General features: G+C 35.7%; 3 protein-coding genes across 5 annotated transcripts in view; 2 read left to right on the top strand and 1 right to left on the bottom strand.

The window, feature by feature from the left end:
• LOC111196793 (NLR family CARD domain-containing protein 3-like) overlaps nucleotides 1-6452 on the top strand; it is a 102003-nt gene extending 95551 nt beyond the window's left edge. The window contains exons 11-12 of the mRNA XM_049477072.1: nucleotides 1439-1485; nucleotides 5465-6452. Of these exons, the coding sequence (XP_049333029.1) occupies nucleotides 1439-1485; nucleotides 5465-6102 (685 nt within the window). The 3' untranslated portion in view covers nucleotides 6103-6452. The remainder of the gene's footprint in view (nucleotides 1-1438; nucleotides 1486-5464) is intronic.
• Nucleotides 1-16907, top strand: part of LOC125801117 (zinc finger protein 850-like) — a 527199-nt gene that overhangs the window by 156182 nt on the left and 354110 nt on the right. The window lies entirely within an intron of this gene.
• LOC125801170 (zinc finger protein 585A-like) overlaps nucleotides 1-16907 on the bottom strand; it is a 272387-nt gene that overhangs the window by 128164 nt on the left and 127316 nt on the right. The window lies entirely within an intron of this gene.

Here is a 16907-nt window from a genome sequence, read left to right as displayed (position 1 = left end):
ACTTTTTATTATTCGCCCGTCAAAAAAAAGGAAATCAATTATGCATTTACTATTAGAAAAATAACAAACGAAAATAAACCCAAAATGTTGACAAAAATATAATCTAACGAATTTCAAAAAAATTAAACGAAATTCTCCACACAACCAAAGAAAATTACTAATACTGAAAAAAACGGAAAAACGCGTCTGGGGATGAAATTAAACAAACCAAGCCACACTCAAAGGAAATATGTATATATAAACAAAACAAAATAATGGACAAAAACAACAATCTAACGACCGTTAAAATGGTATTAATATAACAGCTTCACCAAAAGAGAATAGAGCTTAGATCGGGCCCAAAACGTGCACGTTCTGCCAGAGCCCGACCCAACCCGAACCATGAACTTGTTTTCGGGCTGATTGAATGAGCGAAATATAATCAGAATTATGTTAATTTACACTGCAACATAAAAGCATAGAACTATTATTTAATTTAAATGATTTTTAAGAACAGCCACACACAGTGCTGCAAGTCAAATGCGGAGGCATTCACGTGCGCCCAGAGCTACGTGATTACATATTTCATTTTTATTATAGTTTAATTTTATTTATTTTTTATTTTTTCTGTTCAGTAAGTTTTTATGGTGGGCTTGCTAGTTTTTATTAGTTTTCTCACATCTTATCAGAGAGATCAATCTAATAAACGTAAGAGAGAGAGAGAAAGAGAAAGAAAGGGAGAGAGAGAGACAGAGAGAGATTTCTGGTATGAGCTACATACCAGAAATGAGTATGAGCTACACAGGCACAGCGGCCAGAAGCTCAAGTTCACCAGAAAGAGGAGAGGTTAACCAGGGCAAAGCGAAGGAAAAAAAAAAAAAAAGTTCATAAAGCGGCTAAAGTAACATGCAGTAACGGGGTGTCGGAAATGGTAATGGCGTTATAGTTACAGTCAGAGTAATTAGTTAGATTACTCATTACTGAAAAAAGTAGTTTTAACGCCGTTATTTCCAACACTGGATCCTGCAGTTCTTTAAATGTTGTTCTGGGTTCTTCCTGGATGAGTTGTTCATGCCCTTTTGGAGTAATTTCTGTAGCTCAGTCACTCCTGGGAACTTTAACCACTGTGCCTTTTTTTCCCCATTTGTGAATAAAAGCTCTAATAAAAATAATACTACATATTGTGCATATAAAGCAGAATAAGATACGGTAAGTATTAAAACTTTATACATGCAGACAAAAATATATTTAGATAAGTAAGTGTTAATCTTCCTTAATCTTCCGTTTTTAATCTGATTTTATGCAGTGTGCATTGCAGTTCCGTACTTTACCACATGAGGTCACTAATTTCCGCTCTCTCAAATGTTCACTCGTCTTCACGCAAAGTATTTCTTTATAAATCAGTTTCTAAAAATCTCACACTGTGCTGATCTGTGTGTGTGTGTGTGTGTGTGTTTAGAGTGAAACATGGAGGGAAGATCAGAATCAAACCTGGATTAAAAAAATGTAAGTTACACACACACACTACAAACAAACAATACACACACACACTCGCATACACACATACACACACATACACTACATACAAACAATACACACACTAAATTAACACTACACACACACACACACAAAGTACAAACACTCACACATACAGACACATACACACTACATACAATCAATACACACAAACACACACACTACATATAAACAATACACACAAACACTACACACACATACTACATACACACAATACACACCCAAATACACACACACTATATACACCCAATACAAACAAACTACAAATATACCACGACACACTACACTCAATACACACAAATACACATACACTACATACACAAAATACAAGCACACAGAAACACACTACATACACACATACACTACATACACAAACAGTACACACACACTAAATATAACACTACACACACACTAAATATAACACTACACACACACACTAAATTAACACTACACACACTAAATATAACACTGCTCACAAACACTAAATATAACACTACACACTAAATATAACACTACACACTAAATATAACACTACACACTAAATTAACACTACACACACTAAATTAACACTACACACACACTAAATTAACACTACACACACACACTAAATATAACACTGCTCACAAACACTAAATATAACACTACACTAAATATAACACTACACACACTAAATATAACACTACACACACTAAATATAACACTACACACACTAAATTAACACTACACACACTAAATATAACACTGCTCACAAACTCTAAATATAACACTACACACTAAATATAACACTACACACACTAAATATAACACTACACACACTAAATATAACACTACACACACACTAAATTAACACTACACACACTAAATATAACACTGCTCACAAACTCTAAATATAACACTACACACACTAAATATAACACTACACACTAGGGATGCAACGGTACAGTGTGGCCATTGTTTGGTTCGTATCGCGGTTCTTGGGCCACGGTTTCGGTTCGGTTTCGATATATATTAATATTATCTAGCTCCAACATGCAGCACGTTTTTAGCCCTTTCTATTTCAAATCAACAAGGTGCTCCTAGTCACACTTTTAGAGCCAATTAATAAAGTCACAGATTAATTCAAATCACAATATCTATTATAAAAAAGGAGCACTTATTCTTACCATTAGTCAAAAACAGGTAACTGAATCACAGTGTGCTTTATCTGCTGACTGTCTTTTACCTTGATTATCAAACTCAACACTGAAGCCAAAATGTCCCGAACAGCGGATTTATAAGATGACGGCGCCTCTTCAAATATCCTTTTCTCCGTTTAGCGTTCACTGGCCCTGATCACGCAGCTGAGAAAGTTTTGTTTAATTAGTCCTCAAATCTTCAGCGTTTGCCTTCAGAGCTGATTTGCTCCGATAGGAGTAATATATAAAAAACTATCAACTATAAAATATAATATACTTAAAATCTGCACAGTAACTATAAGTTATTATTAGTTATATTTATATCTGACATTTATAAGGATTTAAATTTCTGTTCAGTACACAGACTTAATAACTGTAGCTTAATATAGCAGTTATAGGCAAGGGCGTAGGAGCGGGCTTGATATTGGGGGGGGGGGACACATTTGCGAATATGAACCAAAGCTCACACTATAGTTTCCTAGAACAACATTTCTGGAATTATTTTTTATCACAAATAATCTTTTTTCTGTATTTTGTTTATAATTAGTTACATCCAATAAAAGGTGATTTTACAACCTAAACATGTCACTCCACATTACATTTACTGTTGTTAGAAAATGAATTATGCATGCAATGTCTGAATTATATACATAGTACAAAAACTGATCAGCTATCACCTAATATTTAAAATAATATAACAGTATTGGTTATTATTAATCAGCAAGCTGATTGGCTGTTTCTCCTGAGAGGCGGAACTTAATTCCTGAACCGGCTCCGTGATTGGTCCGGTCTGTCTCCTCATTAATAGCACAGCTGAGCTGAGCGAAACAATATCATTTTTGGGGGGACAAATCCACCTGTTTCAAATTTCCCCCGGTTCCTACGCCAATGGTTATAGGCATTCTGCTGTTTGAGAATTTTAACAGATGCTTATTTTCACTCAAATGCTGGAGTTTTAGAAACAAAAAATTAAAAGAGGAAAGCACTTTGACTGAACAGGAATTTATTTTATTTCACAAACATTTGAAATACACAGAAATATAAAGCTATATGTTAGCGTTCGTTTCTTATCACCAGGGCAAATTTATTTAAATATAAAATTTATTAATTCATTAATTAAAATCTCGTCCGGCGCTCTAAAAAGCTGCAGGCACACGTAGCGAAGTTTGGCAGCGCACGGCGTGGGATTACCTCTGTTTTCTTAAAGAAAAATTGTTTTAATAAATAACGACAGATCAAGTGTAGTTTAAACTGCAAAACCATGATATAAAACTCAATATAAAAACACCACTGTCATATAACCAAGAGAGACATCAGGCAAAATGCACTTCTCCCCTCTCTCTTTCTCTCTCTCTCTCTCTCTCTCTCCCTTTCCTTCTCTCTCTCTGTCTCTCTCTCTCCCCCTCTTTCTTTCTTTCTCTCTCTTTCGAAGCTGAATTCAGAGCGATGCTACAAATAATATAAAACTCAGTTCAGTTAACTAAAATAAGACGAGTGCGGAAACGTTAATTAAATATTGTCAAATATAAATAATAGCTTGAGGTTTTGGTGATCTATTTCCATGTTTTGAAACTGAAACTTTTATTACTATCAGGCTTTTTATTCAGAAAGCCTGTGGTTGTTTTCAATTAGTTTTTTTAATGAGTATATATTTTATATTACTTATTTATTTTGTTTATTTTTATTATTTTATTTATCAAAATAGTTTATATAAATAACTATATCATATTATATATTTATTTTTTTTCCATGATTCCCATGTTCTTAGTTTATTAATATTAATTTTATAATTTCTTATCATTTTATTTTCACTACTGTTATTTTTTCTTCATAAAATATAATTCTTTACTTTTTATGTGTCTTTTTTATAATCTTTTTCAAATTTCCTATTTTTCCTTTTTTACGTATATATTTTATTCGTGTAGAGTAAATGTCAGTTTTTATTTCTATTTTTTTAATATATTTTTTATCTGTTTTAAACTGTAAATGCTCAGCTGCATTGTAAATGAGGGTCCCCCTCCAGTGTAAATAATGGTTGATTGCTTGATTAATATTCAGTGTTGTAAACCCAGTTTTTACATAAACAATAAAGAGAATAGAGAATAAAATAACATTACTCTTCTCTTATATGAGCTGCTGGTGAATCTTCACAGTGTGACGGCGCAGTCCCCCAGCACGCGCTCAGCAGCCCCTCCCCCTGGCCATGGGCGGGGCATGTACAGCGGGAGAGCGTTTGTTCACTCTGTTAGTGCACACCCAAATACCACCGTCCATCCGGGTGTATCAAACCAAACAGACCAAACCGAACGATTCAATAAAATACAGAGAACCGTCGCATCCCTAATACACAGTAAATATTTCACTAAATATATCACTAAATATAACACTAAATATATCACTACACACACTAAATATAACACTAAATATAACACTAAATATATCACTAAATATAACAACACTACACACTAAATATAACACTAAATATATCACTAAATATAACACTACACACTAAATATATCACTAAATATAACACTACACACTAAATATAACACTAAATATAACAACACACACACTAAATATAACACTAAATATAACACTACACACTAAATATAACACTACACACACAAAATATATCACTACACACACTAAATATAACACTAAATATAACACTACACACTAAATATAACACTACACACACAAAATATATCACTACACACACTAAATATAACACTACACACACACTAAATACACTCTGTGTGTGTTCTTGTGTTCAGGGTTCTGTGATTTCACTCTGGATCTGAACACAGCGCAGTGTCGTCTTGCTCTGAGTGAGGAGAACAGGAGGGTGGAGTGGGGAGAGGAGCTGCAGTCGTATCCTGATCATCCAGAGAGATTTGATGGGTGGTGTCCGCAGGTTCTGAGTAGAGAGAGAGTTACTGGTGTTACTGGACGCTGTTACTGGGAGGCTGAGTGGAGCGGAGGAGGAGCTGCTGTAGCTCTGAGTTATAAAACCATCAGCAGGAAAGGATTAGGATCAGACTGTGTGTTTGGAGGGAATTTAAACTCCTGGAGTCTGATCTGCTCTGATAACAGTTACTCTGTTCTTCACAATAATAACAGAACTGTTCTCTCCACTCCTCCCTCCGGCTGTAGGAGAGTAGGAGTGTATGTGGACTGTCCCTCCGGCACTCTGTCCTTCTACAGAGTCTCCTCTGATACACACACACCCTCACACACACCCACACACACACACTCACACACACACTCACACACACCCTCAAACTCACACTCACACACACCCTCACACACTCTCACACACTTACACACATTCTACACCACCTTCACTCAGCCCCTCTATGCAGGGTTTTGGGTTGGTTCTGGCTCCTCAGTGCGTCTGTGTAAGATAGAATAACCCTGTGTGTAACAGAGATTCGATGTGTGTGTGTGTGTGTGTGTGTAGAAGTATGTGTATACATATAAGTATGTAAATATTTTATATAGATGATTTTGTCAATTTTCCAAAATGTTTCTTTTAATTACTGTTATCACGTATCACTGTACTTATAGTTAATGATTGTTTTATTTTATTGTAAAATAGATTCATTTTAATAAAGCTAAATAAATGAAGAAAGGTGAAGAGGAGTCTGATGATTTTTTGTGTGTTTGGTTTGTGTGGTCAGATTACGGGGGAAGTTGGAGTCGAGTTTGTTGGTGTAATTAACATTTCTGTTTTTTGGTCTTTTGCTTGTTGTAGTTTCTTGTCTTGTCTCATCCTCATCATTAATCCAACTTATAGATATGGAGGACCAAAAATGACAAAAATAAATAAATAAATAAATGCACATATAAATGTAAAAATGAATAAATGAATAAATACACGCATAAATAATTGTGTGGCTGAATAAATAAATTAAGTAAATTAATAAATTAATTTCTTATTTACTTATATATTTTTTTATTTATTCATTCATATGTGCATTTATTTATTTCAACGTTTATTTATTCATACATTTAGTTCAACATTTCTTCATTTATTTATTTCTGTATTTTTGAATTTGTATGGTAATTAGGTGGGCGGTCCTATTCTCGCTCTAAAGCAGGATTGGTCAACTGGTGAATCAGACAGAAGTAATCGGTTCTACGTACTCTAGCGTTACTTGACTTGTGATACTAGTGTTCAGTCAACAGTGGCTTCGAGTGGAAGGCCGCTGGCCGGCCAGCTTGAAAGAAGCAGTAGGTTTGTTCTGTTCATATTTCAGATTTATCTCAAATAAAAATGGTTTATCTTATTCATTCACTTGTATTGCGTCTGGTGTATTAATCCAAACTGAACTAGCTAATGTGTTGTTCAATTTATTCTGCAGCCCCACTGGGTTCTGTGAACGCGCCAAGTTCGCCCGCTACTCCGTCACATGCCATGACACCCAGTCACCCAGTGGACGGTAGGTTTTTACAACAGCTTAATATACGACTCATTTTCAACTTCGCTGCTGATTTAGATGGTTAGTTCTGCTTAAGTGCCTCACAATTGATGTTAGCATTTTCTCCACGCTTAGCTGAGGTTGCGAGGCTGTTCGTGCCGTACGCAGACAGAGGGAGAAGGTCAAGTCGGAGATGCTTTTCCGTGTCTGCACAACTTCTTTATTACACTCACGTCTTCTGTTTTCTTGAGGAAAAAATAGGATTTAGTGCCCAATCGATTTGCCAAACAGCTGCTAGGATTAGGGGAGAAACGTCTTACTTTAAATGTGTGTAAGGCATCACAGTTAACACACACAATCAGTTTAGTGACAGTATGAAAATTGTCTAACTTCTCTTTTCAAGTTGTCAGACAAATCCACATGAATTCAGGGAATTCATTTAAGCTGTATTTCCAAAACTCAGACAAGGAACAACTTGAGGTCGCCTTCTGAACCCCATTCCCTGCCCCAATTAGGGCTACCATGTCAGACATTTGAAAGATCCACAGACCTTCCTTCTGAAAACCAGCCCATAAGTTGTTTAATTTGAACAGGTTCTCCTCTGTAGATATGTCGACCAGCTTGTTGGACCACCGCAGAAATGTGTCATATGTGAGGAAGAATTCCCCTTTTCACAGATGAAGGCTCACAGTAAAGAGTGCAAGAGGTATTATTGTTCTACACTGCTAAAACTTCAAATTTCAGAGTGATGGGCATTGAGCACTCTCTTGCGAGACACTGTGCGTGAACCAAGATGGCGGCCCCCTGCTGCTAGACAAACAACCAAACAGCGCTGCACTCACATGGAAAACTTTAAAAACTGCGTAATTCATCGACCACTACTATACCAAAACTTTGTCATCGTGAACAAGGATAAAAAGGAAGACAAAGCCAAAGGTAAACAACTCCAAACCCCCACCGGCAAACAACCACTCAGCTCATCTGAAGACACAGGAGATCCAGCTTCACCACCCTGCTGCACAGAGGTCAGTTATATCCTGCCCTCCATCAACAGCAATCTATCTGCGCTCAACGCTAGAATATCCCTCGTCAAAAACCTACACAAAGAATTCCAAGCTCTTCGTGAAAGCTTGGAATTCAGCCAAGAGCAAAACTATCCCACTTAAAGAGAACAAAACGCTACAGCATTCCGTCAGTGAACTCACAACCCAGCTTTCATCAGTTATCATCGAAAACAAACAAATGAGAGAAACAATTTTGGACCTACAAGCACGTAGTATGAGAAACAACATTGTCTTCTCTGGAATACAGGAACACACACAGGAAAACACCTTAAAGTTCTCTTAAAGAACTTCATGATCACCAAACTCAAAATCTGAACACCTGAACTGGCCTCATCCATCACATTCCACTGCAAGCGTACCGCTTAGGAGGCATTGTGGCTAAGGTCGAGCATTATAAACATAGAGCTCATCATGAGCAAAGGAAGGGAACTTAGAGAAACAGACTTGGAAATTAATGACCAGTTCCCCCCAAAAAATCTACACCTAACAGAGTAACGGATTTATTTTTTTGATTATATTGAGCAGTTGTAAGAAATGTTAAAAGTATGAGCAGAACATGAACGTGTGTACATTAGTCTGTCTTTATCTCTTTACAGCACACATGTGTATCTAGATCAATCTGAAACCATTTTGTGTTTTGGTTTAGAGTTTACACCGTTTGGAAAACATTACTTTTAAAATCAGATAATTACATACATGGCTCTGTAAGCATTACACTATGAAATCTACTGAGTTAGATGGTGAACTGAAGTGGTTTTATAAAAACTCATCAGCAGAAAAGGGTTTATGGAAGTTACATGGGGAAGTGATTATATGCAGAAGGTGAGTAAAGAAGAACACCAAATGTGCACATTCATAATCCCAGGAACCAATAAGAAAGATGTAAATTGTCTAAAAATAGGGCACCCTGAAGGTAAATATTTCATTGAAATGACTGATCACTTCAGTCAGTATAACTCAGTTCATTAATTAATGAATTAATCTATTTTTAATACTATGTTATCTAATGGGTCAAGTTGTTCTTATAATGTTTCTATAAGTGATTATTTTATTTTTTACGTTTGTGAACATGAAAAGGCATGAAGACTAAGCGTAAGTTTGGAGGATATACAGCAGGCTGTTGCAAGGCTACATCCAAATACTGATGTGATGAAAACGAAGCCGTCTGCTTATGCTGTCGACTCCATCTGGGGAGAGGTGTGTCAACAGCTAAAAATATCTAATGTCCTGTCTCACAGAATAAGACTCCAAAACGCTGACTACAGGTACCAAAAGGTAACTTCATGTATTGGCAGAATATTGAGCTCTCTACCAGCTCATAAATTTGAGCACTCATATTTTCGTTTCTGAATTAGAACCATGTGAGGTTATTTGACATTGTGTGCACTATAGGAACTTGAGGGACAGGATACAGAAACTGTAGTACATGGCCTGTCTAACCCTCTATCAGATCAAGATGAGAAAGTGTTCCACAGCTTAGCGCATGTCTGTCTTGTGTTTCCCAGCCGTGTGCTACTGTTGTGTTTTGGTCCTGTCTCTCCGCCCTAGCCCCACCCTGTCATCAGTTATTTGTAACCCCGCCCCCTCTTGATTGATCCTCAGGTGTTTCCAGTTTCCTGTTCCCTCCTGGTGTATAAGCCCCTTTGTTTCAAGTCTTCTTTGTTTAGTCTTTTGTTGGTTTGTTTGCTGTCTGTAGTCTTGTCAGGTTTGTTTTGTGTCTCGTGCTGCTTGTTGTTAGGTTCCTGTTTTCTAGTTCAGTCTTTTGAGTTTTGTATTCCTTGTCTAGTTCTCATAGTTTAGTTATCCTTGTATTGTTTATTTTTGTTTTACGTTTACGTGTTTGCTTTCAGTTTGTTTTCAGTAATACTTTTGTTTATCATGTTTGTTTGTTAGTGTATTAGTTTATTTGATTAAATATATATTCTGCACTTACGTCCATCCCTTCTCATCCTTAACAAAGTGAGTATTCTGATTACTTCTAAATATTACAAATACTTAAATTCATAGATCAACAGCAAATACTTTTTCCCATTTTAATGTCTTTATAAATGGAATCCATAACCTTAAGGTAATCGAATAAAAAATCTATAGCTTTAGTGTAGATTGTGAAATGGTATCCAATTTTACAACTTACTATCAAAAGATTAAGCATTTTTAAATTTGTAAAAAAAATTATAAGCAGGCCAATGTTTCAAATATGTAAACAGTTATTAAAATGTTGCTTAGTTCCCTATATATAGTGAAAGCCTCTGCCTTCTTGCTCCTAAGGAACCTTGGCGTACCAAATGCCTGGACTATTGTTAAATTTGGTCTACCAGTGACAGAGTAAATATTTATGTAACATTTATTCAAATAGGTTTATTATTTTGTAGAATTATATATTTTTTCTTGGCCATTAAAGATGTAACATAAAAGTCTAATTACATTGACCATGATTCCATTTATAACAGCAATAAATAGGGGAACTGCTATGTTTATCCAGACGAGTACAACCCCAAATCAGAAAAAGGTAAGACAGAATGGAAGATGAAAATAAAATGATGCAAAATCCTCACAAAATGCCTTTGCTGAACATCACAGACGTTTATTACTAAAAGATCCTCAGCTCATCTTTATTCTTCCAATGATCAGCTTTTTGAGAATGCTGCATTTGTACCAAATCATGATTGCAGTTACCCGTTGACATGATGTGTTAAAAATCACACAGTTTGCGATTCATACCCAATTATTAACCCCTTAATTCTCTTCACATATTTTCCCACTGAAGTTAGGCAGATAAAACATGAAATATATTTGTGAAAGTAGCTGGGAAATAGGAAAAGAAGGAAACTGGTTACCAACTGAAATTGGTTATAATTCATTGCCATTTTACATACTGTTGCGTTGCCCTGGGTTGTTATGTGTTTCTGTGGTGCTGTCTGTCTGTGTGTGAGACCCCTCCCCTCGCGGACTCTTGTGAGGAGGGGCCATGAAAATGTTATGCTGTTAGGGGCATCTGCCCTGTGGTTGTTCTGTGGCTGTGTTGGCCACTAGGCAAGGGTTTTTGAGCTTGAGTTGTAGTTGGTTTCATCCTCCTTGCTCTTGTACGAGCAGTAAGTGAGTGATAAGCCTGTTCAATAAAGAGCGCTTTTCTGTGCAGTCTGACTCATTTTCTTCTGAGCCAGCGCTACAATACTGTCACATTTTTTTAGCATGTAGAGGATGCCAGCAACCTTGATCCTCTCAAACCTGCACTCTGCACTTCAGGATGTTCAGCACAGCAATACTGACGAATATAATCTATCAAACCAGGAAATACAAGTAAGTAGAGGAAAGATTATAGCCTGGAGTGTTTCAAAATATTGTAGAAAATATTTAAGAAAAAGGAATCTGTGCATAACAGTTCATGGTTCTCTTACAGAATGACCAACAGACAGATCCAGCAGCACGAGTGAAGATAAAGACAGCGTGAATCTGGGTTTTTAACTCAATGTCTACCACAGCAGCCATGCTTCTTTTTTATCAGAAAATGATAATGTCGCCAAAAGCTACACCTTCTGACCCCTCCAGTCCAACACCAGAACTTCTGGAGACGGGCTTCACCACAAAGAGTCGAATACGGCTAGGTAAGCTCCAAATCCCAGTGACTTCACTGTGTTTTTTTTTTTTTTTTGCACGCATTAACAAACAAGAAAAAAATAGAAACAAAAAAGAAAATAAAGAAAAATAAAAAGCACCAAAGTCTGTAAAGGCTTGAAAGCAGTACTCTGTAGTGATGGGACGAACGACACTGGTGCGTCAGCACTGTGCCGAGCGCACAAGAGTGGAACCCTGCATTCCTGTGAGTGACCGATACAGGAAGTGTATTGTTTGGATGTGCCGCGCCAAATTGTGTTTATAAGGAAACAAACTGTATCGACATGTATCATGTACAGTGACTGTATCCATGACCTCACAGATCATGGATCAAAACAGGAAGTTTTCCACTGTCTGGAATCACTTTCATCTTTTGACACCAAATAAGGTATTTTTCTCCTTTGAACATTGTTTACTGTTACTTATTTTTTTTTTAAATATGTTTGTACTCTTTTCTGGTAAGGGATTTTTAATTGTATTCAGATGAATGAACTTATTTTATTGTAGAACACAAGATCTGTTACAATATTGGAAAGGGCAAAAAATGACATTTAGATTGATTATTATTTTAATTCCGTTTTACTGACAGCTGTCAAACTTATTATTATTATTAAGATTTGTTAGAGTGAAAATACATCTTGTGAATTAAACTAAATCCTTGAAGTATTTCATGTCCACTTTAAAACACAGACATTGTTGCATTTTTTAAGATATATAGTCATAAACTACATGCCTATTACCAAAATCTGTTTATTAACTGGATGATCAGTTGCTTACAGCACCGAGAAACACTCAATCCACTTATAATCCATATTGTCTAAACCCAGTCATATGGATAAACCTGCTATGAAACTACATCATGGTGGTCTGCATTGCATCCCATTTAGACCCGCCACATGCTGCTGTGCATGCTCCTTTGCAATAAACACAACTGCGAAAAAGTTCAGCAAAGCTTAACTTTGTGCAAATGAATCCAGCCGCCACGCTGTGTCCAGCCAATCGTCTGCCAACAGCAGGCTGAGACAGGTGAGCCTCGCACACACACACCACAGGAGCCTTTAAACCACAGAAGAGAAACTAAAAAAGCCGGAATATGGATTTATGGAACTATTGATTACAACAAGGTTAATTCAAAATTTTAAATCTTAAATTTAATTTTTTTTTTTATTTAAAAATGTCACGGATACGCCCACATGGGAGCAGAGAGATCCAGCACGTCCACATGAGTTGAAGAAAAGTGCCAGTGAACACATACCTTTATAAAACAGGCTACAACACCCATAAAAACACAGATACACTACTGCACCGCCACAATACACTCCAGCTGAAATTAGGCAATAAATGCTTGTGAACATAACAGTGTTTAACTAAATAATAATTTAGGGTAAATCAGCCCTGAAACTTAATTAAACAGAGAAACTGGAGATTATATCTCTTTCACTTTGTTTTTTGTTTTTTAAATGTGTGTTATTTCTTATTTACAGCAAAATGTAAAAAATGTGAAACTACTTTACTGGTCTGTATTTTTACACCAAAGACTGTGTTTATACATTAGTGGGTGTGTTTTTACACTGAGACCCCATTAATTTATGGAGGACCAAAACTGCCAAAATTAAAAATAAAATAAATAAATAAAAACTTGAGTAAAATCACTTAATAAAAGTAATATGGTGATTAAAATGATAAATAATAATCATAATGAATATAAAAATAAATATATATACATAAAAATAAATATCATAATTTATCATTTGTGGGCTTCATTATTAACACTGTTTAATTTATTTTAATAAATAAATACAAAATTAAATAAATGGGGAAATAAATAAATACAGAAAAAAATGAATGCAGAAATAAATATTTATGTAAAAAATTAAACAAATGAAGGAAATATTATATGATGTTAATAAAGAAACCCATAACTAACAATTAAGATATTTATTTTATGCATATGTATTTGTTTTGATATTAATAATTATTATTCTTTACCATTTTAATTACCATATTACTTTTATTTTACATAATTATTTATTCATTTTCAATGTTGGTCCTCCATATAAATTAACATTCAAACACCTTAAAAAACTGCACAGTTGAGTCAAATAACATTTTAATTTACAGAATTCGACTGTGCTTTTACAGAAGATTTATTGAAACAAATGTTATTACTGTGACTTTCAGGTATTTTCTTTTTTACATAAAATATTTACATTTTGTTTTATTCTACGGTTATTAAAAAATGTTTTTATTTCAGTGTAGCCCATCCATTCAAACCTTCATTACCAAACGTAAAGCCATGTCTCTGATTGGTAGAGTTTGGTTTAGGACATATGAGTAGCGAATGTTTTTTATGCTGAATGTAGTTTTAAAATATATGTTTGTTTGTTTTTTTTTTGAGAGAGAGCTAGCATGATATATGATACATGATATATATATATTTATTTATATAAATAAATCTATCTCGTGCACTTTCTGCTTTTTTCATTGGGCATATAAATATCAGGGTTGGCACCGAGTCAGTCAGTCAGTCCGTCAAGTCAGTCTGAGCCGTCCGTTAGGTCAGCAAGCTAGGGTCACTGAGCCTCAAGTAAGTAACGAACTTAAGTTACATTATGATAATTTACTGTTATATATATATATATATACACCTGTTGCCTTATTTGGATTCAAGATACGCCCACACGGCGAGACGAGAGATCTGGTGTTCTGTCGACTTGTGCTACCCTGACAAACCGTGCTACCCTTTTGTGTATATTTAAAGGTAAAAGTACAAAAGTAGCACAATATTAGAGCATGTTTCCAGCAGAAGTTCATGTACTATGTTTGGATAGTCTAAACCACCGTATCAGGGTAAAGTTATGGTAGTATGAGTTTATTATAATCTTTTTTTTTTATTTTAAGATAATATTTTATTATTATTGTTATTATTATTATTATTATTATTATTATTATTATTATTATTATTAATTGCCATTACACTTTGACAATGTAATGACAGTCCAGGTTATTAAATGAACAAAAAATATTAGAAAAACAGAATTATTATAGTACACTTGAAATAATAATACAAATGTAGGTTAGCACATGCGCAGTGTCTTTAGAAAGCGCGTATCGATGGGTAGCATCACTCGACAGAACACCTGGCATGGCAGAATGTGTTGAATAAAATACGTGTTCTTGTCCTGTGCGGCCCAGCCTCACCCAGTCTCTACCTACAGCGGCCCCCAGATAGAATAAGATTGTGAGCTACTACAAAATGACTAACGTAAATTAATCTTCTTTAACGGGCTTTAGTAACATCTAACATTAGCTTTTTTAAAAGTTACAGCACGCCTTGGAGCTGCTGGTCTGGATCGGCTGGTCTAATTTTAGGGTAGAGAAAATAGTGTTTAGGCCGCGTTAAAGTGCATGGTAAATATAGTTAAACCCTCCTGCACATATTATTTAAGCAAGCTGGAGTAGAATATGAAAAGCTTACCGTTTATGATTAATTTTCTCAGGTCCACAACTAAAATCAGCACGACTGTTTCTGTACTGACACGTTTTCCCAAGATCTTCTTTAAATAAATGGAAGATTGTGCGTTTTTGGCAAAACTTTGTACATTAATCCATCCACCACCAACAAAACTCTCACACTGCTCCAGAAAAAATCTCTAGAAAGTACGATACCCAGTTAAGAATCTCTTCCAGGTTTGCCGGGTCACACCCAAGTGAATACAAAATGAATGGATTCATATGAAAATAATTAAAAATAACTAATTATATTATAAAAATAAATATAACTAATTATATTAAGTAATTATACAAAATACTATCCAAATAATATATAAAATATATATATTTAGATTATTTTCATATTATTTTTTTATTATGTAATAATTAATCAGTGCTAAGCGTCACATACACAGAACAATAACAGCAAAATAGCCCCACTTAGTTCCAAAACAGTTTAATAATATGGATTGTTCTTCCAACCAATCAACACATAATATTTTTGCATATGGACTGTTGAATCATGGGTATACAATAAATTACGTGAAACATAGTGAATAAAATAATATTAACATTTTATTTTGTATGTTTGTGCTCTTTTCGTTACACAGAATGTTTTCCCGCCCGACGACGCCCTACAAAAAGGAGTCACCCATCCGGGTGAAGTGCGTTAGCAAAGTCCTGGTGCCCCGGGTTGAGGGTTGGCAGGTGGTGGACGGCGCGGTTGTCGCTACTGCTATGAAGTCAGTGGCTACGTGTGTGCTCTCTGATGGGCAACAACTTATTGTTGCCCATCTGAAAAATGGCGATTGTTCTCTAATGGAAGAAGGACAGTCCTACATTTTTAAAAAACTACAACCTAACCACCCGCTATGGGGAGTTTAAGCTGTTCGTCAGCTCTCCCACTGCTGTGTTTAAATGTGCTAGTGTTCACGTGGCCACTGACTTAGAGGCACGGTGCGACCGCGCCGTACGCCCCCTCTCCGTCAAATTTGAGAAGCCAGGGAATGGCGAGCAGTACTACACCGTAGAAGGCAACGTAATTCGAGTGAGTGGTAGCAATACAGAAGTCCCTTAAGTCAGTGACCATAACATTATATATTATATCAGTGGCGTGTCGTGAATATAGTGGGTACCCCTTCTGCAACCACCCGCCCTGCCCTCAACCCCAACATCCCGACAGACACATTGATAAATTCTACAATAACTATATATACTCTGTCTTGACTGAGTTATATGAACTTAATACACATAAACAGTCCACAAATACAGCTACAAACTACAAAAGCATACAATAGACCCAACAATAAATGCTTAATGTTCCTACAAGTACAGGCGTTTAACAAATATCACTCATTTGTATCTCTACAGGACGCCAGAGCAGCCAAAACATTAAGTACACACAAAAATCACCAGTCAGACGGCATATTACTTAGTTTCACATCGAAGGGCAGCCTTTAAAAAGGCTTTTTAATATAATATGACACAATATCTGTCTTATTTCCATGATAGTTAGCTAAATATTTAATTAATCCAGCATGCGCTCTCCGTTTTACTACTAATCAATGCGCGTAGCCTGACCCCTTCATCCGAGCGCAGAGAAGGGGCTAGGCAGCCATGGCCCC

This window comes from Astyanax mexicanus, chromosome 4 (assembly GCF_023375975.1).
Source record: "Astyanax mexicanus isolate ESR-SI-001 chromosome 4, AstMex3_surface, whole genome shotgun sequence".
Classification (NCBI taxonomy): Eukaryota; Metazoa; Chordata; class Actinopteri; order Characiformes; family Acestrorhamphidae; genus Astyanax; species Astyanax mexicanus.
This window is presented reverse-complemented; position numbering and strand designations above follow the sequence as displayed.